The sequence below is a fragment of the Cricetulus griseus genome, assembly GCF_003668045.3.
Source record: "Cricetulus griseus strain 17A/GY chromosome 1 unlocalized genomic scaffold, alternate assembly CriGri-PICRH-1.0 chr1_1, whole genome shotgun sequence".
Lineage (NCBI taxonomy): Eukaryota > Metazoa > Chordata > Mammalia > Rodentia > Cricetidae > Cricetulus > Cricetulus griseus.
The window spans coordinates 273,326,456-273,353,886 of record NW_023276807.1 but is presented as its reverse complement, the minus strand read 5'-3'; the positions used below and the strand labels follow the sequence as shown (position 1 = coordinate 273,353,886).

At 38.7% G+C, this 27,431-nt stretch overlaps 1 protein-coding gene across 1 annotated transcript in view; it reads left to right on the top strand.

Annotated features, from left to right (window-relative positions):
* The window catches only part of LOC118239709 (sodium leak channel non-selective protein-like), a 153,023-nt gene that overhangs the window by 51,340 nt on the left and 74,252 nt on the right, over nucleotides 1-27,431 (top strand). Inside the window, exons 7-9 of the mRNA XM_035453125.1 lie at nucleotides 13,002-13,144; nucleotides 13,288-13,392; nucleotides 22,093-22,179. Of these exons, the coding sequence (XP_035309016.1) occupies nucleotides 13,002-13,144; nucleotides 13,288-13,392; nucleotides 22,093-22,179 (335 nt within the window). The remainder of the gene's footprint in view (nucleotides 1-13,001; nucleotides 13,145-13,287; nucleotides 13,393-22,092; nucleotides 22,180-27,431) is intronic.

The window sequence follows — 27,431 nt, the reverse complement described above, 5'->3', positions numbered from 1 at the left end:
TGAAGCCTTCTTAAGGAAGATCGGCCAGCCTTTGGCAATTTCCATTTTTTTCAAATTTGCATAAAATCTGGGCCCTGTATCCAGGATTATGTAAAGTTTCCACATTTTTTTATTCCTCAAAGCCAAAGCCACATTGTCTTCTTGCTAGTTTAATAATTGCATAAACCAATTTCTAATTTTCAGCAAGTTTTGATGATTATAATTATAATTTAATTAATGGTGACAAAGTAATTTAAACAAATACATTAGAGAAAGTGTTACTGGGTTTTTGTATTGTTTCAATTCTCAGAGATACTATCTATTTTCCCTTTTCATTTGTCAAGATTTTCTTCCCACCAGCCAAGTCTATCCTTAGGGCTCCCATAAGGTAACTTTGATATAGTATTAGTTTTACATCCTCTTGCATTGTCCTTCACACACCTATGGAAAGTTTACATGACTAGTGGGTGTGTGTATGGTTGGCTAAGAACTTAAATACAGACAAGCTGTGTGTGATCTTACAGGTCTCCAAATGAAAGCTGTGTTTATGTCTCTTTCCTTCAGGATCCTGCTGCTGTCTTTGTGTTTGTTGCATTAGAGAGAACAGAGACCTCAGTGGTCCCTGGGAGTCTGTAGCTCATGGCTGGGAATGTGAGGTACTATCATGCAATAGTGTATCATGGTTGAGTTTTACAAGAGACTGGAGCATTTGAGGTGATAGAACTAAGCAGGCTGTAAAATGCAGACACCATCTGTCACAGAGAAAACACATTAGCAAAGGCCACCTGTTCCTACAGTGTCTTGCCCTTGCCCCAAAATTTCACATTTGCTCTTATGTTTACTTGCTGTTTCTGAGTTGTGAAGCTATCTAGTGCCTAATGGGACTTGTTTATGGCACACTCCATATATTAATATTCTGTCTTCTGATGGGCTTGTGACTTTATTTCATTTACAGTATGTGGATATATATTTCTTTACTAATTTTCTGTCAATTTCCTTCTAGGCCAATCAACTATTTGAGGAAATTTTTAATTCATTTTTCAACAGTAATTTATCATGGACACATTCTATTATGTGTTGTACATTTGTTCACACTTGCAAAAAACAGGCAGGTAGCTCTCTGAAAACTCCCTAACAGTCTTCGAACCTCCTAGGTTTATTCTAAATCCAGGAAAATTTGCAACAAAGATTAGCCATGAATCTTCCTTTAATTAAAAGTGTGGTGACTGTGGAGGGGCATGCCAGGAGGGTCTCTGTAGGGAGAGTGTGCAATAGGTAGTGCAAAGGCTCTGGGTTAGAAAACACATTCAACACTCTGCTCCTAATATGAGAGAGAGAGAGAGAGCAGTACCTTGAATGAAGCAAGGAAGGAAAGACAGATCATGAAGTCAAAAAGGCAGTAAGGGACCCACCAAGAAGAGCCTTACTGGTTAGTGTAAGGCCTGGTCTTACTGGCATGGCACAGGAGCCATGTCCAGTGAAGGAGAGAGATCATTGGTCAGAATCAGTCTGCATGCCACATGAGAACACTCTCCACAAAAATGAGAGCTAAAGCCACTTAGTAGAAGATACCATCCTTTTCCTGCTGTGACAGAAATAATGGTGGCTTAGACCAAAGGGTGAAGGAGGAGCTCAGAGGAGGAACTATAAATGGTTGTGCCTGCTCCTTTCGAGATATTTTCTGATAGGTAATGATGGTGTATGTGTGCAAGTGTGCATGTGTGCATGTATGTGCATATGTGTGCATGTGTTCATGTGTGTGCATGTGCGTGCGTGTGTACATGTATGCATGGGTGTGTGCATGTGTGTGTGTGTGTGTGTGTGTGTGTGTGCGCGCGCGCGTGCGAACATGTGTAAAGAGAAGGATTAGCCCAAGGGTTTGGCCAGAATGAACTGAATGATTAAGTCCTGATTGTTCCCTGAAGAGTGTGTTGAAGAGTAAATGTTACATTATAGCAGCATGTTTACACTGAAAAAAATGCTACCATGGATTTTATTTCATTTACTTTCTAATTTTTTAATTAAAATATAATTACATCATTTCCCTCACTCCTTCCTGTGTACTATATCTCTCAAATTCATGACATATATTCCTTTAATTATCATTATGCATATAGGTACATGTATTCCAAATATACAAATACAACCTGCTCGGGATATATATATATATATATATATATATATATATATATATATATTTGTATGTGTATGATTTCAAGGATTATTTTTAAAAGTCAGCATCAAATAATGAAAGGGGTATAGGTTTTAATCTTTTAAAGTTATTTACTTTGTTGCAGCAATGGGTCAAAGACACTTTGTCAAAAATACAAAGCCTGCAACATCTGAGAAGAGGATATTTCCTACAAGAATAAAATGCTCAAATTTGCCAAAGCTTTGGATTCTGAATTGCAATTATGCCAAGTAGTATTGTTTAAAACCAAGATCAGTCGTTCCAGAATCTTCTGGAAATAAATGCAAGCAGCATAGGTGGTTGGTCAGTTGAGTAGCCAATGAGCATGCTGGGATTAACTGTGGTTAACTCCTTAAGGCCTCCCTCCATCTTTATGATTGCTGGTACTTGCAGTGGATTGTCAAAGTCTTCCTGTTCCAGTAATAAATACCTCTCATATTTCCTGGCCTAGAATAACAAGCTGCAGGCTTGAAGGTCCTTCCAAGTATGTGAATTCCTGTGTCTTTGTTTTACTTTGGTACTTTTGGATTTTGTGTGTAAAAGTTTTTTTTTTGTGTGTGTGTGTGTGTGTGTGTGTAAAATGCCTGTTTATCTGCAGATATATTATTCTCACTACTTTATTTATATGTTAATAATTTTGGTAAGAAATACCACTTCTTGGACAAGTGTTTTAGAGCCTTGAAGTGAGAATAACTGTAACTTTTATTGAAAAATAGTTTATTACTTCATGTTACTAAATTTTGCCATTAGTTAAGAAATCAAAATGTTATCTGTAAAAACTAATGATCGATCCCATGTGTAAAGTGTCTCTCTTTTTTTTCAACATTGCAAGAAATATATGACATTAAGTTGTAAACATAGTTATTATAGATCTAGGATGGGAACCCATCTTTAGGTGAAGAGTTTATATGGAATATGATTTTCTGTGGTTAGGATTGCTGGTAAATTGCAGCAAGATTAATAGAGTGAGTTTTGTGAGAAAAGGCAGCTGTTTTATGGAAAGCCATTGTGAATTTTGCCCAGAACTATCAATTCAGTTCCACGTATTTATGTGAGCTTTTAAAATAACAGTATACAAGTTTTTAGATGGTACTCTTCCCTCCTTCCCCAACTGACATTTCTGTGAGGAACAGCCACTGGAGAGAACTGAGCCAAGGCCATAACTATCTTGACTATCAGTCTATGCAGCAGTTAGAATCCAATGACCTGGACAGTGTAGATACATAAGCTTGACCCCAGAAACTCAGCTTGTGTGACAGTTGTACCCTTCTGTGGCATACTTTCCAAGTCTTTGTGGTGTTGCTCTCTCCAGCTGCTATTTGGTGAATTGGTTAGGGAAAATATGGCTCTGAAATTGTCCACTCCAGGAAGAAGTTTGTCTCATGGCTACTTCCATATAGGAAATGTCAGAAATATATAATGCCAACCTGAGCAGCTATATGTCAAGGAATAGAGGATACACAAGCAAATGTCTGTCATAGCTTTAAAATTTTAAGACATGACTAAATCAGTTACAAATGTGTTCCAAAAGTAGCCATTTTATTATAATCATAGTCATAAAATTTCATAAAATATTTTCTTTATTTAATATTCCACTTCTCAAGTAATTGTACTTATATCACAGAACATGATAAAATGATCAGAATTCTTGTTGCTGCTACCAAATCCCCAGAAGTTCTATCCAAAAACTATACAAAAATTAGTTTTAAATTTTGTTGTTTTGACTTGTCTAACAGATGGATAAAAGAAAATCTGCTGTTTTTAGGTTGTAAATCTTGCGAGTTGATGAAAATTCAGAAGATAAATGAATCTCTTCAACTGCCTTGTTAGTGGTCTGAGGAACACTAAAAGAATAGGGGGCAGATAAATTTTCCCTCAGCACAAACCCTAAATTTCTGGTCCAAATGAACAAAGGAATTTCTCCACCCTCCCTTTGACTCTCATTGGCTTAGTCTGTCTACTTTTAAAAGCAGAATTTTGCTTTCCCAAAATGTACCAGACAGGAATTTGTTCAAATTCCTCAAAACCAAGCCAGGAAAAGTTCATAAGTTTCAGGCGTGCATGGCAGAGTGAGAAGGGCATGTCTATGGAAGCAAGCATGAATCTCTGAAACACAGCTGCAGGCTTGTTCTTCTGAGCCAACTTAAGGGTGTGGCTCAGCTTCCTTGAGCCACAGTCGCCTCATTTTGAAATAAGAGACTGGGGAAAATGAACTTCTGGGGTGTTGACATAGTACCAAAGCATAGGATGAACTTCTGGGGTGTTGAACAGTGTCAATGCATAGGATGAACTTCTGGGGTGTTGATATAGTGTCAATGCATAGGAAATACCTGCATTTTATAGGATGATTCTTCTGTAGGTTTCCTTCAGAAAGTACTAAGGAGCTCAGACTCGCTGCCATTAATTGTCCTGATTTGATACTACTCAATGAAACCCAAACTACTATTGGTTTTCTATCCTGATGTTTAGATTGATGATTGCTTTCCATGATACATTCATGAACCTCTGTAGTGACTTGGGACAAAAACTGAGGCAGTCCTCTGGCTATGAAGTTCAAACAAAGATGGCTTTCAACAAGATGCTCACTAGAAACGTTAAATGCCATCTGAAAGAGCTTTCCCACAATGTGCACAGAAAAGCTAAAATATTCCTGTGTCTTTTTATATTGTACTAACTTGTTCTGCATATTTGATATGTGTCCATAGAACAAGAGCAAACACATCCAAGTTTAATGGAATTGGGAGATGCAAGTGTAACATTAGGAAATTATTTATGATTGCTAATTATACACCCGTGTTTAAGAAGGTGGGAAATTAGCACAATGACCAAACAATAGGTTTGCACAAACATATGGGTCCATTTCCTCAGAAGGAGATGAAAGCTAAGGTGGTCTCCTTGCAAATTTATTGAATGAATTTGTCATGCAGGCTCATTAGAACCCCTCTGTCAGTACATCAGAAATTAGTATTAGTAATCATTCCCTTTAAATCATTGCAAAAATGTTCTTGTATTTTTAAACAGTGGTTGTTACAGCTCGAGCAACTGATTTAAAACTGATTTGTAAGCTTTGAGCATGTGCATGCGTGTGGGCACAAGCACACACACATGCACACACACACACACACACACACACACACACACACTCTCCAAAAGACTTGCGAATAGCCTACATTGGTTGATAAAGAATAATAATGAGCTATACCTGCTGAATAGCTAAATAAAAGATCATTGAAACTTTAAGTAAACACTTCGTCAGTCAGACACATTTCTCTCTGTATTGGAGTTAACTAGCATTTCCAAGAGTGATTTGTATGATATTCTGTTGTCTTCTTGAGCAGTAAGAAAAAGTTCATGTCATATCATTAGCCATTCTGCAAGTACCTGATGGTTGTTTGGGGCCACCAGTCCAAACACTGGATAAGAAGATAGCATTGATGGCCAGATTGTTTCTAGTGTGGTACAACAGTCTTGCTAACACTCCTAATGAAAGCATAAAAAACACTTTATTCTAAGAATAAGAGGCAAACCCACAGTCACCCAGAGCTCTTTGGCTCAGATTTTATTTGCTGTGATATAATATAATAGGCATTTGAACCAAATTCCATGAATGAAGTTTTCATTCTCTTTCACTCCTGTTACATCTCATAAGTTATTTTTATGTAGTGTTGCCAAATAGTTGTTTTTAAAAATGTAGAAGAAACACAAATAGATGGTGAGGTGAACAGAGTAAAAGTTATTAGTAGAGAAAAACAACAAATGCCTCTATAAAGCTTCTAATGCTACATCTTGGGGTCAGCCAGCAGAATCTTAACACAGTTCAACCTTGGTGCTACTGAGCCCTTTTTCAATTCCCATGTTGCTATTCTTAGCATTGTGGCCAAGCTGACTAGAGTAAGTGTAAGCAGGGGCCCATGCCTTTACACACTCTTTCTTAAAATTCTCATTTTAATCAAAGGTGTTCAAATGTCCCGTCCTAATTTTTGAGTTGCAATGAAATTCTTACTTTATATCTATCAAGCCCTGGCTTCTTTGTCTGTGTTTCTTTTAACTAGTTCCTAATAAAGCTTTCAAAATTTGATGGCAAAGCTAGAGTACTACAAGTAATTGTGCTGCTTGCCCTTTGAGAAAACACAGAACTTTAAAATTAATAGTGATTTAGTGCCATGGTGGTAGCAAGTATCATGATTGCCTTGAGAATGTAAGAGAACTCCAAAGCCAGCATGGTGACCTGGTTGATTCAACATGGTATGTATATGAAATCATAGACACTCGGAGTGTTTGAAAAGGGAACAAAACATAAGTTGTGGTAAATGTGGGTTCATTAGGTCAAATGGTGGGAAATAAATCCCAGGAAGCCCTTTTGATCTGAAGCCACTGCTCCTCAAATAGGCAAACAGAGGGGTGCCTAGAAATATTTCTCTGTACCCCAAGGAAACTCTCCGTCTACCTGGAAAGTACCCAGGCACTGAAGGCAGAAAGTATTTGCATTGGCATGTGGCTTTGACATCCCTGGAATGGTTCTAATTTAATACCCAGCTTCCCTGCCAATGTCAGCATCCAGCCATGTCAACACTTCTTTTCCATGTGTGAATAAAACCACTAAGGATCTGACTTCTTTCTAGAGGGATTTTGTACTCATACTGGGGAAGTTTAGTCAGTTTCAAAGTCTAAAGGAATATTTTCCAACTAATGAATTTTATTACCTATAAGATTTTAATTTAGAAAATATATGTAAACACATTCATTTTTCTATGTATTCTGATTTTATTGCAAGATTTTAGTGCTGCAGACTTTGAGGCTTCAGGTGACTTGTATATCTCAACAGTGACACACAGTTGTGCATCATCAAAAAAATAAGTGTAGCTCAGAAACCTTAGGTATATAAGTCTATTTTAAAGATTGATTGATTTTATGTGTATGTCCTTGACTGTATATGTGTGTACCACATGAGTGTAGGTACCCACAAAGGCCAGAAAAGGGGTTGGAGCCCTAAAACTGGAATTACAGGCAGTTGTGAGCCAATGTGGGTGCTTGAAACCAATCTCAGGTCCTCTGGAGGAGCAGCGAGTGCTCCTAACCACTAAACCATATCCTTATGTCCTCTAAATACATGTTTAATTGTCTAGGATAAACTGAATCCTTTTGTGTTTGTTTTCAGGAGAAATAGATAAAAAGTATCTTAAAGTGAAATGCAATATAAGCAGAACACTATGGAGTCAGAGCAAGTTTGATGAGCAGAAGTTTATTAGAAAAAGTACTCACACAACAGAGTTAGTTTTGTACTACTATGCAGATCAGGGAATAGAGAGAGCTGTATTCATGCGGCCCTCATATTAAGGTCTTGCTACATCACTCTGACCACGCCCCAGTGTGCATGGTCTGTGTCACCTGTGCCAGCCCCCAAGAGGGTGTGGCTAACATTTTCCCTACAGTATCTTGCTTTGTTTCAGCTTGCTTTGCTGTTTTGATGGCCATGTGACAATTATCAAGCTGAATACATAGTGCTTGGTAGTTGAGTATGCAGAACAGTTGTATTAATGATAAGTCGGCAGCATCACTAAAAGCCCACCTTAGCACAGGAAAAGTGGCACTTAGAGCTCTCTACACAACCTGAAGGCAGCTTGATTGGTCCAACTTGTCTAAAGAATCTCTTCTAGACAACAGGGCTGGTCAAAGTCCCCTTCCCCAGAAGCTGTTCACTCCTTCTATAAAGCTGTGTAGGGGTCTTCTGGAATCTTCTACACTCTGCTTTCTCAGATATGAAATGCTTTATCTCCTGAGTCTCAAGAGCCTCCTACCACTCCTAGAGGAGTTGTTTCAATTCAGAGGAACCTACTATAAAACCCTCTCTCTCTCTTTCTCTTTCTCTCTCTCTCTCTCTCTCTCTCTCTCTCTCTCTCTCTCTCTCTCTCTCTCTCTCTCTCTCTATCTATCTATCTATCTATCTCTCTCTCACTCACACACACACACACACACACACACACACACACACATACACCACACATACACACACGCTCACACATATGCATGCACACTCACACACAAATGAATAAACAATACATAAAAATAAATAATTACTGCAGGAAAACAATACATACAATCCTAAAGAATAATCAAAGCAAATAGGGATATGCCTATATTCAAGCTATAAAAACTTACTGTACTAAATCTCAATGTGGAGACGCCCTACAGAAAGTTCCAAGGTCAGCATTTACTGTCTACATGTAAATTTAGATTTGGATTCTTCTTTCAAAGGCTAGGTGGAACAGATCAAAAAAGAATGAATAGAATTACAGATGATGAGCCAAGCACGATTATTGTAATTTTGTTTCTTACACAACCTTAATTTGTACTTGAAGGATTTGGAGCACCAAAGTGTTTTTGAAACATACTTTATTATTTTCCACAAGAGAATGCATTATATTCCCAGGTACTATCGTAGAATCATTATTCATTTAACAAAAATGTGACTGTTTTAGCAAGAAATTATACTTTCAAAATGAAAACTGACCAAAAATACAATGACGCATATCTAAAGAAAATACTTTCAAGTACCAATGCTTTCCCATGTTTCCTCCTATTGTGAAGCATGGGCTTTGGCGATTATATATGTATGTACATATTTTAAGTTATATTTGAAGACCAGGGAATACACTCACTATAAGATCCAATTGCTACCAAATTATCTGTGAAATAATCACATTAAGCAAGAAGTGTATTTTCTTTCAAAAAGCAAGTATTTGAGAAACGTTTTTATATCACTCAAGATTTTTGTGTTCAAGGGGCTGGGGAGATGTCACAGTCAGTAAAGTACATAAGGCAAACCCACAAGGTCCTAAGCTTCCTCCAGGCATCCATGGAAAAAGTCAGGCACAGTAGTGCTTGGAGGTAGAGACAGCTGATCTCTTGAGCTCAATGGCCAACCAGCCTAGTCTACATGGGAGACCCAGTGCAGTGAGTGACTGTCTCAAAAGACAAACCAAAAAAGAAGGAGGATGGCTACTGGGAAACAACCCCCAGGTTTGACCTCTGGCCTCCATATGCAAACACAAATACATGTGTATTCACACACATACACACATGTACGCACACACACATACGTAAACAATCACAGACAATATGATCATTGTCTAATTTACTGATATGCCTCTGTGCTTCTTAGTGCCCAGAATACAAACAAATGAGTTTTAACATCAGGGTGGTCATACCAGTGAGCTGACAGAATTTGCATCTCTTTGGAAGTTCTGGGGACTGTCACTTTATGGTCTTTGGAGACAAAGTGGCTGAGTCCCCTGAATAGCAGAAGAGGAGACTGATAAGCAGCAGAGGAAAGCATCATGGGACAGACAGACAGACAGACAGACAGACAGATGGAGAGACAGCAGAGCATAGAGGCCCCAGTGAAGAGCCATGACTATGGCTTTGCCCAGGGCCAGCACTAGCCATAGAAAACAAGTCCATGCATTTCACTTGTATGTACCTTAAACCCTAGTCAACCTCGAAAATCTCTTCACAAGTGCTTTTCCTTCCCTGTGTTTTGCAAAGCCAGAAGCAGAAGGTGGTGGTAGAGGAGTGTTGCACCACTTTGTGGTGCCTTTGACACCACAACCTGCTGTGACATCCTCAAATCACCTGACCTGGTGAAGTTTACACATGGCCAGGAACATTTCTTTATGCAGTCGCCATTGTCCTGCAATCTTTTCGTGGTACTTTCCGTTTTCTATTTTCTCAGCATACCTGCTTTTTTGAACTGCACCATGGGTTATTACTGACTCCAGCTTTTCCCTTTGCTAAATGAGAAAAAGCGGAATGAAAGCATCAAGATTATGTGTTGTACATACTATTTTGCCCTTAATTCCAAAAAGCATCTTCCTGGTAGGTGTAATACAGACAGACTCAAGTAGGGAGATTGGGGGTTAATCTTATGTTGACAATTTCAATTTTAACAGAAAATTCACCATTGGTGAAGCTGTTAAACTTTAATAGTGGTTCATGATGGATTTCTGCAGCCATTTTTCTGTTTCTCTTCAATAACTAGAAGAAAATAAGGGGACATAAATTTTTATATTAAAATTTCCTTTGTATTAAGTCTACACAGGTAAAAGAGCTGCATGTGTTTCAGTACATGCATTGGCAGTGCAGTTACTCTTTTCTGCTGGCATTCTGTTGCTTGTCTGTGCTGCTCCTGTTTCAGCTGTGTGTGTGTGTGTGTGTGTGTGTGTGTGTGTGTGTGTGTGTGTGTGTGTAAGTCATCTTATACAAGTTCTTTGATATATTATAAACTTACCTGTCACCATCCATAAAAGAATAGACTTTGTTTAAATAAAGATAACCATAGAAAACAATTTCTTCCTCAAGTCTAATCTCAAGCAAGAAAAAAAAAGTAGAGCATGACATTAAAAAAAAAAGTTTCACATGTGTGACCTGATAAGTAAGTTAGATTGCTGGTCCTACCACTATTTTAGCTCAAGATATTTGATAACTTTCAAATAACCTTCAGTTTTTTCTCTCCAAAATGTAATTAATAGTTGATAATATTTGCCCTTGTCACTACTCCCCATATTTCTACCTGATGAGACACAGACCTCCTTAGCTAAACATGTTTTATAAAACCAACTATAATGGCAATAACTTACCAAGGTAGAAATAAAAGTATTAAAAATGGAAGCTTGTATAACTCACATTCTTATTTGTATGTGGAAGGTACAGAGTTAGACTCATAGAGCTATAGAAAAGAATAGCTGGTTAAGGATGCTGGGGAGTAACAAATGTGTGCATATCAATAGAAGTAACTTCTAATGTTCAATGGCATACTGCTAACTATGGCTGAAAACAAGCATGAGTGAGTGTGTGTGTGTGTGTGTGTGTGTGTGTGTGTGTGTGTGTGTGTGTGTGTGTTGATGATAGTGACATATCCCAATACACATGCGGAGATCAAAGGACAACGTTTGGGAGACAGTTTTCTCCTTCCTCCTTGTTTTGAGACAGAGACTCTTGTTTCTGTCACTAGACTGTGTATTCAGGCTAACTGGTCCTTGAGCTCCTGGAGAGTTTTCCTGTCTCTACCTACCACCTCACAATAAGAATTATGGTATTACAGATTCCTTCCATTGCGTCGGTCTTTTCCACATTGGTTCTAGGGATGGAACTCAGGCTATTAGATTTATGCCTCTAGCTCCTTTATCAGCTGAGCCATCTCCCAAGCCAGCAGTTAATTTTTCTCTCCCAAATACCTAAACGAAAAGTTGGTCTGAATGCCATTTACCTTCACTTTATCATTGTGCTACATATGTGTATTAAAATGCTGCACCATACCCCATAAATATGCAAGTCAATTAAAAATATGCCAAACACAAATATAAAAAAAACCTGCATTTAAAAATACAGGCAGCACATAAAGTTAGTTGCTTCCTACACAAAAAAATATTCTACATAAAGTGATTTTGTAATGAAAATCCACCAAATAGGACTCTATTTTCCTTGTCTCTGCTCTTCTTTTATGCCTCTATTTCTCACTGTATGAGTTTTCAGTGACTTTCCATCATACATCCCTCTGTACAATGGAAAATGCATACACTGGATCTGAATGCTTTTGTGTTCCTTCATGGCCACCCTTCTTCCTCCAAACACAGACTCTTCCACTAGACTCTTCCAAGCCCTCTTACACACACACACACACACACACACACACACACACACACACAAACACACACACACACACATACCATATACACATTGTTTCTTATGATTAGAATGTTTATTGGTAGATATTGGTTATATTCCATAATTTAGGTCTTTCATGGTGTCTGCACTTACTGAAGTTATATCTATTGGTTCCAAGAACAATACACATTACATTTTATCAACAACTTTAAATACATAGCAGATTTTATGTTTTCTCACAAAGTATTATTGAACTGGATGTTTCTGTTCTATATTGATGATGGTGATGCCTAAAATGTGTTGAGAACTTATCATATATCATTGTCAAGGCCCTATAGAAATTGCCAGTTAAATCCTCACAGCAACAGGAGGTGTGTACAACAAAGGTCAATGAGTTAAAAGGAATGGTGCTGTTAGTTAAATATCTAGAAACTTGTTCCAGACAGACTGGGTTAATTCCAATTCTCCAAACTATCATTATGAATCCTTGAATGAATCTTTTAATATCAATATGCTTTAGTCTCTGTAAAGCATCTCCTTGTGTTGACAGGACAAAATATGTCTTTTCCTGTTCAGTATCTCGGGTTCTCTTAAACAGGTGTTCTATAGCTAGCCAGGTATTTTAAACTTCATTGTCATTTCCAGGAGTGTGTTCAATGAGATGCTAGTTCCTCAAACTACAAAGCATTAGGGGTAATTTCACAGCCCCACACCTAGCCTGAAGTAGTTAAGTCCTCCAGAGACAAAGTGGCTGTAAACCAACCAAATTCTCAGACTTACTCCATTTTGGTTAAAGGTGGGGGCAGATATTTCTAGCACCCACAAAATGCCAAGCCCCAAGTACTGAGCTTCCGTGCCACACAATTTTGTAGTATCTCTCTATTTGTTTCAATGTCTACATCATTCTCCCTGTTCCAAATGCCTTAAACATCTAAAGACATAATATAAAACTGTTCTGTTGTTAGTGATACTGAAATTAGCCTGGCTTGAAGTCAGACACAACTTTACCAAAATCCTAAGAACTGCAAAATGCCACACATAATTTTAATTCCTTTTAGGGGAGCTTCTGTTATGGAGACAGTGAGTGTGGAAAACTATTGATTGTCTGAGAAATGTTTCCTCATCTCAAAAGCCGATGGTGATTCAGTCTGCGGCCCTGTCTTGACAGGCACGAGTATCTTCACAGTCTATGAGGCGTCCTCTCAGGAAGGCTGGGTGTTCCTCATGTACAGAGCAATCGACAGCTTCCCCCGTTGGCGCTCCTACTTCTACTTCATCACACTCATTTTCTTCCTTGCCTGGCTTGTTAAGGTACTGAAGAAAATGTGCCCACCGTGTGCACATTTCGTGATGTTCAGCATGTGTGTTCTTTTTTTGTTTTTGTTTGGTTCTACTGATCACTATGCTTCTCCACCTCCAAAGTTTGGTAAATATGGCCTGTCATTTCTTTTCAGAATGTGTTTATTGCTGTCATCATTGAGACATTTGCAGAAATCAGAGTACAATTTCAACAAATGTGGGGAACTCGGAGCAGCACAACCTCCACTGCAACCACACAGGTATCTTTTCAGTGAGACAGATGATCACAGCCCATTCAGCCTCAGGCGTATCCCATCCTCATAGCAGTGAGGCCCTGGGGAATGCTTTTGGAATGGAATGCTGCAATATGGTACTGGAGAGTGGTTTGAAAATACAGATGAACAGTCCAAAGCCAGAACAGTCATCCCAGACTTTGGCTGTGGTATGGTGAAGGTCATCTAGTTCCTTTAAAGTGCCATGGATTGCTTCAGTACAAAACCAAAATTGCCAACAATGTTTATTATGCACCTTTGATTTGATTCCAAGAACACAAGTCCTCAAAGGCTTACTGAGTAAATATAACAACTGAAAGTTGCCATTTTTATTAGCCTTTATTCTAAGTCTATACTGTGGTCCTTACATGGAGGATTAGAAGTGTTGGTGTTGTACATGTGTTTAATTCAGAACAAACCAATCAAGGTAGAAGAAACTCTAAAGAAGACTCTTCAATCCCCACCGAATAACTGTGGTTCTTGAGAACTCATCATATATTCAGTATGGGTTCCTTCTCCCAAAAAACTAGAGATAACATGAAATATTACAAAAGCAACAGAACATTCAACTATATAGGAGGCATTCTGATATCTTGTTATTTACTTATGTATTTTTGTTTTCACATTTTGTTGTTTAGAAATAGGAAAGGCAGGCTCACATACCTTCTAGAATGGATAGGAGAGAAAAAGAAAAATCCAGAATTAATAATGAAACAATTTAATGCTTTTAACAATAATTTTGAGATTAAATTATGAAAAAAGTCTAAGTTTGCAGATGATTGTATAGATCTATTTGATGGAAAGGTCAAAGTGAAAATTTAATTTGAAGACCGTTTTATTAAACTTTCAGGTGTCCGTAAACATGGGAAGGCTGACATTTATGATGTCATAGATATCAGAATTGCCCAGGCTTTGTTACAAGTGAAATCATGTCAATGTTTTTCAAGTTTGACAAAAATAATTCAAACTTCCATGAAAAGAAATTAATATGCTAGATAGGTTAAGGCATAGATGCCGTTTTGTGGCACTTTCAAGGAATCAACCCAGGAAGCTCGTGTGCTTTGTCTGGTCCCTATTAGCCTACTGTGAGATGTAACAGTTTCAGGTCTTCCCTGAGGAGAAGGCCTCTTGGCAGGCATGTTTTCTGTGACAGACATTGAGATGTAAATGGAACATAAAACTGGGAATGCAGCTCTTACATGCAGCGCTCCCAGGCAATGGCCTAAAACGTCCCTAAAATCGTATTTTGCTTATTAAGTAACTCTGACAGATAAAAATCACAGCTGGAAAAGTAAAGTGCCAAACCAGCTACCAGTTATAATAGAAGACAAAATGTGAAAATTTTGAACAAAGTCGTCCAGAATTATTTTGATGCAAAATTGCACTTAATGTGGAGGCGTAAGTCAGGAATTCAAGAGGGAATGTGCCTGGATGTTCAGCAGAGGTAATCACACAGAGAACTGTGAAAACCTTCATTAAGAAAAATGCTATGGCTGAGGACCTGGTTGCTAAGCAACCAAAGCTCCTGCAGGCTGCCTCTTGGTAAAACACCACTTAGGCAGCCTAGCAACTGGCCTCAGGCTCCACCCACCCCTCAGTTCACCATTTCTAAGAGGTCCCAGACGCTTTTATGTGTACAGAAGGGAGACAGAACATTTGCTGTGACTGTTAAATTTGTGAAATCTCACCAAACTCATAGCCTGGACTTCTTTGTCACTGGTTTAAGACACTAAATCACAAGTGTCCAATTCTGACAAAATAGGCTACAAAGTGCTAAAATCATGATGATTACTATAGGGTATACAGAATTTTGGAAGTTAAATCATTTCTTGCCTTTATCTGTGATGTGGGAAATTTATGTTCACTGTGCTTTGCTCATCAAATAGTTAACTAAGACTGAGAATATTGGACTTAGCAGTGTATGTATGTGAACTGCCTATGACAAGCATTGTGGTAGAAATGGACACATTTATACATACTCGGGTACATGCTGAGGATATAGTAGACCTTTGGACATAGGCAGTTTACTAAGAATTGGTGGTGATATTTCAGAGGAAAAACAGAATGCATGACAAAAATTTTTTCTTTAAACTTTCAAATAAGATTTTTTTTTCATTTGAATGGTCACTACCAAATGTCTCTGAGTAGCCACATAGAAACAAATTAAGGAAATACAGATGCCCAAGCTTTTGTACCTAGCACGCTATGGTGTGCAATAGCAAAATGAAGGGAAACTGGAAGGGGTTCTTTCAGATTGCTAATCATGGACCTGCCTGAGCTCTGCTAGGGTGAGTGATTCCGTTCTGCATAGTTCTTGGTGTGGATAACTGTTGTCACATGCTCAGAGGCCGGCTGATGAATAGGACAAAAGGTTCGCATTCCTGTTATAAAATGTACCTTCTGTTAATCCACAGTGTAATTCCTCATGCCACCATGTTTAGGCATTAACACTGGATGTTTTGAGTCAATGTGAGTTAGGAAAGTTTTATGTGCAGCAATTCCTTAATCCAGTCCTTCACACCACTTACTGAACACCCCCCCCCCTTAGATGCTTGTCGTCTCTTCACCTACATCTCATGCTCATTTTGGCTCCTGTTAAGGGGAAACCAATTCCACTTTGTCCAGAATAAAACTTAAGGACCCATAAAAGCCAAAGGCCATGCTGACCACTTTTGCACTCTGTGTACCAAAAGACAACACAAAGGAGGCAGCCCATGCATACCTAAATTTTATAAAGGATCCATGGCCCAATGGCGTCCTGTCAGAGTTTTGACAAATAAGCACTGTGCTTCATGAAGAGAGCAGCATTCCCGAGACTGTCTTCTGTGACTGAGCGCTGCTGCTGACAGATGCTGCCTGAACTGTTTTCTCTAGCTAAGCTACAAGACAGGTAAGGTAGAGTTGATGCAAGTAAGGGGGTGATTTTGAGTTGTTCCTTATTTGCTTCCTGTCAGCATCCTTAGAATTTGCCTAGATGAACTTCTGTAAGGATGTGTAGTACTCAGCAAGAAAAGCAGAGAGACATAAATGAAAGATGCTTGAGCAAAAAAAAAAGGGGGGGGGGATTGATCCACCCGAAAGAAAAGAAACACTACATATAACCTAATGTTCAACTTGAGGAGAAAACTGCTTCCTGTCTCAAAGCCAGCAATTTCCACGTGAATAGATAGATGCCACTCAGATGTGTGAGAAGGCAGTTAATGGGTGCAGCTCAGAGAAGGGCTGTCCCCAAGTGCTATAATAGTGAGCTCTTTCCAGTGAGAAGCCTTGGGGATGGATGAAGCATTCATCATAGGAAGTGGGGAGTGGAAATTAGGCTTTGTGAGACTGCTCACTAAATGTGTTCTTCTGCTGATTTTCTTTTTAATTCATTTTGAGATAGGGACTCACTCCATGGTCCAGGCAGGCTTGAGCATGTAGCAATCCTGCTTCAGCCTCCTGAGTACTGGTATCATGTGTATGTACTGACATTCATGGACTAAACGTATCTGGTAATGAAATTAAGCCAGATGTCCATGCTTATGATTTTAATAAATAATCTATTCTAGAAATACTTAATTTAAAAGGGACTGGAACAATTTCAGAATAAAGCTTCCCTCCACCACATGTGTGTGCATGTCTTAAGTTTGGGATTTTGATTCACTTTTTGTAGATTAACCCTGCTCCTAGTATTATTTCTCTTACCTCACCTCAATGGATAACCTGATGGTTGGGATGATACGTTTTCCACAGACAAGAGTATTCTTAGCTATTTTGTAAATCACCTGCCCATTACAAATGAACAAGCCTGAGCTAACTCATGGAGCTGAAATCTTCAGGCCTTCTCAAATGCTTGTACTAATAAGAGAATATTAGTTCGTGGATATCCATTATATTGTGATTGGTGCTGTCCCTCCTACTAATTGACACCATTTTCTGGCAATCACTCCATTATATCACCAGTGGGACTGAGCATAGTATAGTGACACTACAACTTGTCTTACTCAATTTCTATTGCAATATTATGAAGAGGGTACTATCATTGTTTCCACATTGCAGGCTAAAAATGGCAAAGATGGCCAACTCAATTATATTGTCTGATTATAGGTATTGTGAGATTCCATTCCCGTTGCCCAGCCTTCATTTTTAATTACTGTGAGATCCTTCCTCCTTTTGATTTAGCCATGTTTAAAATCTCCAAGTCTCTTCAGAGACTAACATCAATCTCTTAACTATAACCCCCCTGTGAAATCAAAATCACATACTTCCAACATACATTGGCACAGGATATAAATGACTATTCCAAAAGGGCAGAAAGGGAGCGGAGTTGGAAAATACTGGGCAGAAACAATACTGAAAACCCAGTGGGCAAACTCCAGCTTCCCCATCTCCACCTCTGATGCCAAAATGCTCTTCAGATCTCCAACTCCTTTCAGCTTTGTTGACTACAACACACTTCTTTCTCTTGGGCTGGGTCCACTTCCTGTTAGCAGCTTTCCTAAGCAGGTATCCCACAACACTGGCATCTCCAACATTTTGAGATCTCCAAAGCAATCCAGGCTTCATGTTGCCAGCTTCACAAAATGGTCTCTCTAGGCCTCCATGCAGTGATAACCTTGACTCATGGCTGGACTCGGCAGCTTCCATTAGTCACAGAGGGTGTTTCCATAACCCCTTTCTTACATCCTTGACTCTAAATCCAAAATCATGTGGCTGAAACTGCCAAGTTCTGCTGCTCGCTAGGACTAGAACATGGCCCACTCATTCATTTACATATCCATTAGCTTTCTGTTTTCGATGGGTTCCTTCACTGCCTAAACTTGGCACAGACTGTAGGCCATGGTTGGCCTTGAACTCAGAGATCTTCCAGCCTCTGCCTTCTGAGTGCTGGGATTAAATGTATGCAGCATCACACCTAGCCCTGAGATTTTCTTTTATTCCTTTTTATTTTTCTTTAATCCCTTTTCACAAATTGGAAGCTTAGCTGGGTGGGGTCTTGCTCTAAGGTCACCACTCCCTTTATTCCCCTTAGCATCAGGCTTTTCTTGCATCTGTTTACACTTCTTGGTGCTCCTTTTCGCTGTACATTTTGTATTTTTCCTTTGCTCAGCTTTCTCCCTTTCATTATAGAACTGCATAAGACTGGCCACTAATAGCCACACAAAACAGTCAATGAATGCTAGGTTGTTTTGAAATGTCCTCTGCTTAAGCTGTTAATCCTTAATTCTTCAATTCAGCCTCAGGCAGATGTTTTAGATAAAGGCAGAAATAAGCCACATTCTTCACCAAAATTTCACAAGAATGGTCTCTAAGCCACATATTAATATTCTCCTCTGAAGCATCTTGAGCCAGGCCCTCACAGTTCAAATTACTCTCAGCACCACTGTCCCTCAGGTTCCTACTAGGATGGCCCATTAAATTCTGCTTAAAGCATTCAGCTGCTTTTCTAGTGCACAGTCACAAAATCCGCATTCCTCCAAACAAAAACATGGTCCAGCCTATCACAGCAATACCCCAGCCCTGGTGCCAACTTCTGTCTTAGTTAGGGTTTTTATTGCTGTGAAAAGACACCATAACCACATAAACTCTTATGAAGGAAAACATTTCTTGGGGATGGCTTACAGCTCAGTGATTTAGCCCATTATCATCATGACAGGAAGTGTGGTAACACACAGGCGACATGATTCTGGATAAGTAGCTGAGAGTTCTACATCTGGATCAGCAGGCAGCAGAAAGAAAGACACTGGGCCTGGCTTGAGCATCTGAGACCTCAAAGCCCACCCCAATGACACACTTCCTCCAACAAGGCCACACCTCCTAACAGTGCCTCTCCCTGTGGGACAATGGGGGCCATTTTCTTTCAAACTACCACAACAGTCAAACAGTATCTAACAAAGTCTTTAAAGTATGCATGCTATTTGATCAAGGATGTCAACTTCTATGAATTTGTCCTTAAATTACTGAACAATAATCAAAGAATTATATTTGAAGATGCTTTGGAAGGTATAAGACAAAATAAACAAAATCAAGGATAGGGCTGAGTATGTAGCTCAGTGGTAAAGTACTGTCTTCAGGGCAAAACCCTGGGTTCCATCTTCAGGACTGCCAAACAAATTCTGAAATTCTGGCACTATGCTGTTGATGTATACTAAGTTAGAATACATAGAAAGTGGTAAAATAATACTTGAGCCTTATTGGCATGAAAATCTATAGACAATCTACTAGTACAAAAACAATTGTGTGTGGTGTCCACATTGGTGTGCATGTGTGTATGCATGCATGTATACATGTGTGTGTATGTGCACATGTACATGCATGCATGCACAAGTGTGTTCAATCTTGAAAGTTTAAAATGTTTGTAATGATTATCTCTTGAGATATTGGTTATTATTTTTTTCATCCACATTTTTAGGTGTTTAATAATAAACATTTTAGCAATAAAATCCAAAAGGCAAAAGTCACATGATTAAAACACAGGAACCACTGAACATTTTAACTGAAACCACCTATGTTATATTCTACTGCATAGGCCAGATGCTGAATAGCAATTGCTTAGGTAACGTAGCTTTGTGCCCTTTCTGGGTACAGTTGAAGGAGATAGGTTGGGTTTGGCTCACTGGTCCGGGTTGCCAATGAGCCAGTCCCTACCCATCCACCATCACTTTTCTACTCCACTTTGCACAGTTTCCCTTCCCATGATTACATAGAAAACTATAATGTCTCTCAGACCTGTAACTCTAACATCTATCTAGCAGAAAAGAATACAGTAAGAACAAACAAGGCTCTGCTTACATCCTGTTCAAAATGAGCTTCCAGACAAGGATAGGAGCTGGCCCTTTTGTAGGAGGTTTAGTGACCCCATAAAAAAATGCCCTGACATTGGAGGACAACAAAGAATGACCACAGTCACACCAAACATCCTCCTGAGAGATCTGAACCCCTTGGGATTCTTGTTTCTCTTGGCTATCCCAGTTTCAATCTGAAAGATCTATAGTCATATTAACCAATCTAAATGTTGTATGATTGGGGTTCCAAAGAAAATGAGACACTTTTGCATTTCTGTTACTTCATTTAAAACACAGGGGTGACCTTCAAAGAACACTTTTGCTGACAGTTAAATTGATTCATTTGAGTTTGGTCTGCTGGAGAAAAATAATTTACCATAGAAAATTAGTCTGCCACCAATGAAAGGAAATATTAGCCCCAGGAGTGCTTTGTGCCTTGACAAGACAGTATAGGAGGCTTTGGTAGAGTGCTCTCAGCTGACTGGTGACTGACAGCAAAGGTTTTGACATGTGCCCTTAAAAAGAGAATCTCAGAATCCTGAGGGCCTTTAAAGTTCACTTGAACTGGTTTGGTTTTTCCAGCTAGTCTGTATGCCCAGAGTGAGCCCATCCACAAAAGATGTGCTTGGTTCTACCACCAAAAATAGCTTTTAAATCTTATTCTAAAGAGAAGGTGAGTTCTGCAAAAGACAGCTGAGGCTGACTATTTGTGATGGCATCTTTGGTCAAAGTATATTTGTGTAAATATGCACAATCTTTTCATTTAAAATCTAAATATATGGCTTGTGAGGTTAAGCACTTATTTCCCATTGTTTCAATCCTGATACAAAGAAAACTTTTCTTCCTGCAAATGAACTACAGTCTCTCTGGCTTGGGTTTGAAAGTATGATTATGGAACCTAGGTATTGATCCATGTGCTGTTATTCAGATTTCTATTAACGATTCCCTTTTACAACAGGGGTCAAACAACATAAAGCCATAAGTAACGGTAGCAATGGAAATGTTTATGTGTACAAAAAAGAGACTTTGGGCAGAAACAAAACAGTAAAAGGTTATGGTTAATGTCTTTTTAAAAAACTTTAATTATTCTTTATCGAATTAAAACCAACCAACACGCATACATCACTCCTAATGAACAGGATAAGTAGGAAGTGTCTTCCAGCTGAATATGATGTTGACATATTAGAATGTAAGTGGGAGTGGACTATGTCACAAAGTTATCACCTCAACACCCGAGTGAGCGGGTTTCAGGTTGGCTAACAGCATCTTGAAGTTTATCTCTTCTAAGCTTTCTAAGCCAATATAAATGACATATACCTTGGTAAATATATGCATGAAATTTCAGTTGAGAAAATTAATTGTGACCTAGTTAAAATAATTGCACAAAGTCAGTTAAGCACCCTCTCAGTCTCCTACCATTGAAATCCTACCATTTCCCATGTTGAAGGTGAACTCCTGATATTATTTGACATGAGAATGTTGATGATGAGAAATACCAACTAAGATCTTTAAAAAAAAAAACAACCTTCTTACATATATCAACAGAAGAGACATAAGGTTTTAGAATTCTAACTATACTTTCTTACAGATCTAAAAATAATAATGAATATAACCAGCTAAGGTACTAAAGTATTTTTTCTGCATAGAAGAGTATCTAAAAGATTACATATGCAAAATTTGTATAAGGTAGAATTTGCATGGTATATAACAAGTGCTCAACAAATGTAAGCTATTTTTCTCAGGAGAGTATAATTATTATTCAGCTGTTTTCAGTATTAAAATGAAAATAGCTAAAACTAAAATGATTAATGACTCAAATATAAATATTTAAGAAGACAGATTTTAAGTAGAAAGCTGCAGGCAGAACTAGAGTTCTCAACATTCCATGGTCAGCATCTCTGACTCATCTCTCTCTGTCTTAAAGATGTTCCATGAAGATGCAGCTGGTGGTTGGCAGCTGGTAGCTGTGGATGTCAACAAGCCCCAGGGACGGGCACCAGCCTGCCTACAGGTACAGCACAATACCATTTTTAAAAATCAGCCATCATGGATCTCTGGCTTTTATTTTATATGAAGAAATCCATAGACCCAAAGCTCTAAACTTGCCCAGATTTATCAAGAAGTCAGGGGCAATTTCTTATTCTATTCTGTATTCAAAACCTAGGTAGTATTTATTTAGATGTATAGTAGGTACTTTACTTTGTTTTCTGTTGATGTGATGAAGTCCTTAACGAAAAGCAATTTGGATATGAAAAGGCTTATTTGACTTAAGTATCCAGATGATGGTCTATTGAGATAAATCAAGGCAGAACTTGGAGGTAGAAACTGAAGCAGAGACAATGGGAAAATACTACTTACTGCCTTGCTGCCCATGTCTTGCTCAGCATGTTTTCTTAAACCATTCAAGACCATCTACTGTACCAGGCTTTTTCTTTTGGACCAACAACCAGCTCCCAAATCATGACACAGAGATATATTATTAGTCATGAATGCTTGGTCTAGCTTAGGCTCATTTCTAACTAGCTCTAAATTAATGTTTCTCCTTATCTACCATTTACCTTGGAGATTTTTACTTTTCTTTCTTCTTTATGTCTTACTTTTGCTGCTTCTTATGTCTGGCTGGCTAGTGGCTACCTGACTTCTTGCCCCAGAGATATCCCTCTTTCTCTCTTCCTTCTCTCATTCTCCTATTCTCTTTGAGCCTAGATTTCTCCTCCTATTTATTCTCTCTGCCTGCTCACACTGCCTATCCTTTCCCCTGCCTAGCTATTGTCAGTTCAACTCTTTATTAGGCCAATAAGATGCCTAAGGTAGGCAAAGTGAAACAAATGTGGCATATCTTCATGTAATTAAACACACATCCTTATGTTGTTAAACAAATGCATTATAAAAATGCAACACACTTTTACACAGTTAACTAATATTCTTCAGCATAAACAAATATAACACATCTTTGTCTCATTAAAATAATATTCCATGACAAGCTACCCAAGGTGCAGCACCAGTGTGCAGGGTCCCTCCCACAACAATTATTAATCAAGAAAATGCACCCAAAGTCTTCTCTTTTGACCAGTATGATAGAGGCATTTTCTCAGGCGAGGTTCCCTCTTCCAAGATGACCCTAGCTTGTGTCAAGTTGACACAAACTAACCAGCAAGTAGGTATTTGATAAAGAACGAATAATGGCACACAAGCAAAAGCATTTCAACAGTCTCAAATCAACAAAAAAAAAATTGTTGCCATGTTAGTTCTTGTCAAAATATTTCTAAAAAGCCTGAGTTATTTAGGGCTGTTCAATACCTCCATGTGTAACTGGGAAAGAGATATATTAACACATGATCTGTTGTTCTACTTGTCCAATCTCCAGAGCAGGGTGATTTCAAGGTGTTTTCTTTACAAAAAAACTCCAAAAGTAAGGATGGGATGATAGATCAAAGGGGAATCTGAGGTCATGACAAGACTCAAATGGTTAGAAGATGGAGCCTGTGGTCCCTCTATGAAACTGTTAGATTCATTCAAATTTGCTTACCTTTTTTTCCTTTTCAAATGTGAAACTGTCATGAATACTTATACTTTATCTTTAAGATTTTATTTTACTCTCTAATATAAGGTACACAAGTATTTTCTCCTGTTTTGTAGGTTGTCTCTTCATTTTGTTACGTATTTACTTGTTTCTGCCATTTGGCAGAGTTCACTATTCCCAAATGAATAGTGGTAATTTTTTATAACAATCTTTTTTATTTTACATACCAATCCCAGTTCCCTCTCACTCCCCTCCTTCTGCTTCCCCCACCATCTCCCCATCCTACCCTCCAATCCTCAGAGAGGGTGACACCTCCCATGGGGTGTCAACAATGTCTGTCACATCACTTTGAGACAGGACCAAGGCCCTCCCCTCTGTATCTAGGCTGAGCAAGGTATCCCTCCATAGAGATGGGCTCCAAAAAACCAGTTCATGCACTAGAGATAAATACTGATCCCACTGCCAGTGGCCCCAAAAATTATCTAAGCCACACAACTGTCACCCACATTCAGAGGGCCTAGTTTGATCCTATGTAGGTTCACCCCCTGTCAGTCCAGAATCAGTGAGTTCCCACTTGCTCAGGTCAGCTGTTTCTGTGGGTATCCCCATCATGGTCTTGACCCCTTTGCTCATATTATTACTCTTCCCTCTCTTTGACTGGACTCTAAGGGCTTGGCCCAGTGCTTAGCTGTGGATCTCTGCATCTGCTTCCATCAGTTACTGGAAGAAAGTTCAATGATGACAATTAAGGTAGTCCTTAATCTGATAACAGGGGAGGCCAGTTCAGGCACCCTCTCCGCTGTTGCTTAGGATCTTATCTGAGGTTATCCTTGTGGATTCCTGTGAACTTCCCTAGTGCCAGGTTTCTCAAAACCCCCATAATGGCTCCCTCTATCAAGATATCTCTTTCCCTGCTCTCCCTCTCTGTCTTTCCCCCAACCCGACCATCCCATTCCCTCATGTTCTCCTTCCCCCTCCCCTTCTCACCTCCACCTCCTCTTCTCACCTCCTTTTGATTCCCCCCAAAATCAGGCTCCCAATTTACTCAGGAGATCTTGTCCATTTCTGCTTCCCAGAGGGATCCATGTATGTCTCTATTAGGGTCTTCCATATTACCTGGCTTCTCTGGGGTTGTGGATAGTAGGCTGGTTATTCTTTGCTTTATGTCTAATATCCACTTATGAGTGACTACGTACCATGTTTGCCTTTCTGGGTCTGGGTTACCTCACTCAGGGTGGTTTTTCTAGTTCCATCCATTACCTGCAAATTTCAAGATGTCATTGTTTTTTACCACTGTGTAGTACCCCATTGTGTAAATGTGCCACATTTTCTTTATCCATTCTTCAGTTGGAAACATCCAGGGTATTTCCAGGTTCTGGCTATTATGAATAATGCTGCTACAAACACAGCTGAGCAAAGTTGACCAGTGAGTGTGTATCCTTTGGGTATATGCCCAAGAGTGGTATTTCTGGGTCTTGAAGGTAGATTGATTCCCAATGTTCTGAGAAACTGCCATACTGATTTCCAAAGTGGCTGTACACTTTGCACTCCCACCAGCAATGGAGAAGTGTTCCCCTTACTCCACATTGTGAGTAATGGTAATTTTAAATATTATTTTGTGGTTTTCCTCTGATATACAACTACATCAGCTACTTCGACTGCTGCCATTGCTTGCAGTGATTCTGTGTTTTAAACAGTTGAAAAATATTCACGGGATCACAGACTTGTTAGAAAAATAACAAACAGATTACCAAATAAGAGACATAAACCATTCAAAGTAATCTGAAGTCATACTATTTCAGGAAGTATTTGCTTGACACATACTACCAGTGCTTGTTTTTAGGCCATGGTGACATGAACATAGAAGGAAATGCCTTTTATCAGTGTGGTTGTTATTGCTGTAATTGGTTCAATTTCTGGTTCCTAGAAGTGAGACTCATGAAGACAAAACAGCAGGGTTTCAGCAGAAGCCAAATACTTTTCAAACCTTCTAATGCCGCACTGAGTATCCAGTGCCAAATACTGTTCAAACCTTCAAATGCCGCACTGCTCTTCCACGCATGTTCTTTCATTTAATGAACACATATGGAGCTAGTACAGTATTGAACATAGCTTTTGCAGAGATCGTGGTTGCCATGACTTCTACGGATATGAAGTTTTCCCTTTGATGGAGAATCAGGTGTTAAATGACCAACATTAATTAGAGAGACACCATTTTGCCTCAGTTTCTCAGCTCTTCATCTTTTTTTTTCCTCCACAGGCAGGAAATAAGAGTGTTGGTTACCACAGGTATATATATAATTTGTCTTTCATAAAGCATTAAAAGACATTTCACTTTGTCTCAATGGTAAAAGAATAAATATATCCACAACTAGATAGCATCATCAAACATGCACAAGCAGTTTCTAACAGAATGCATCGAGAAATAAACCTGTTCATAGAAGCAAAGGCTGCCTTACATGTGCTAATATGCCATTCTGGGATAAAATTTTCTAATTTTACATCTTGTTGCCACTTTTTTGGCAGACCCATAAAAGTAAGTTAGAGTGATGTTATTTTAGATTGCAATAACAAGTAGTATATAAATTAAAAAACATAGTACAAAAATAGCACATCAATAGCCCATCCATATATTTTATATTTTTAAAAGTTTATATTTATAACTAAGCATAATTAGAGACTAGCTCAAAATCTCCCAAAAATTGGGGATATTAAAATAAAACCTCTCTTCTTTTGTGCTAATTCTTCTGAGTTTGCTGAATTTCCAGCTTTCTGTGCCCTTGTCTGGTTTTTTTGCTTATGGTCACTCCCACCAACTATAAATGATTGAGCAATTTAGTAATTTTAATTGATATGACTTAATCTTCTCTACTTTAGGCCAAATATTCCAACTCTATGGGTCTTACCACCTTCTCTTTACATTTATTGATTGTGGAATTACTCAGATGAATTATGATACATGGCAATCCAACTCTTCTGAGAAATGTAGACTGCAGTGTCATTACTGGACTTGCTACCTCTGATCTGCGATCAGAAACTATGCAAATTCATGTGCCATTGTGAGATCCAAATTATAGTCGTAATCACAGGCGTAAGTATAATGGGAATCACATGCAAGCATGCTGAGAAAGATTCAATTTTATGTCCTTAGCATAGTCTTTTCAGTTGATGACAAATGAAAATAAATGTCCTTGTCCATTTAATTGTAAAGTCTTAAAGTCAGAACAAGAGGGTAGACAAACAGAACATTGTTATTTGACCTGGTAGGGAATCCCCAAGTTCTCTAACACATTTTAATCAATTTAATAATGTGTTCATGATTTCATATCATTTTCATAGGCTAAGTTTAGTAATATATCTAGTTCGTGTGTGTGTGTGTGTGTGTGTGTGTGTGTGTGTGTGTGTGTGTGTGTGTGTGTGTAATTCCTAAACGATTCACTCTTAAATTAAGAAGAAATAAATAACAGTCCTGTAGTCCATGAAGCACCTTCACTCTCCAACCAGAAACAGCTTTCTCCCTCTGTCTTCCCTTCCTTGGCACTACTCAACAAACAGCTGGCCAGGTAGAGTCCCCCTTCCAGCCTCCACTTTGTACTAAGAGAATAGGACCACTAGAGAAAAGGGGCACAGTCTAAGACAGTTCCCAACCTTCCTAATGCTGTGACCCTTTATTAGAATTCTTCATGTTGTGGTGACCCCAACCATAAAATTAACTGTGTTGCTACTTCATAACTGTAGTT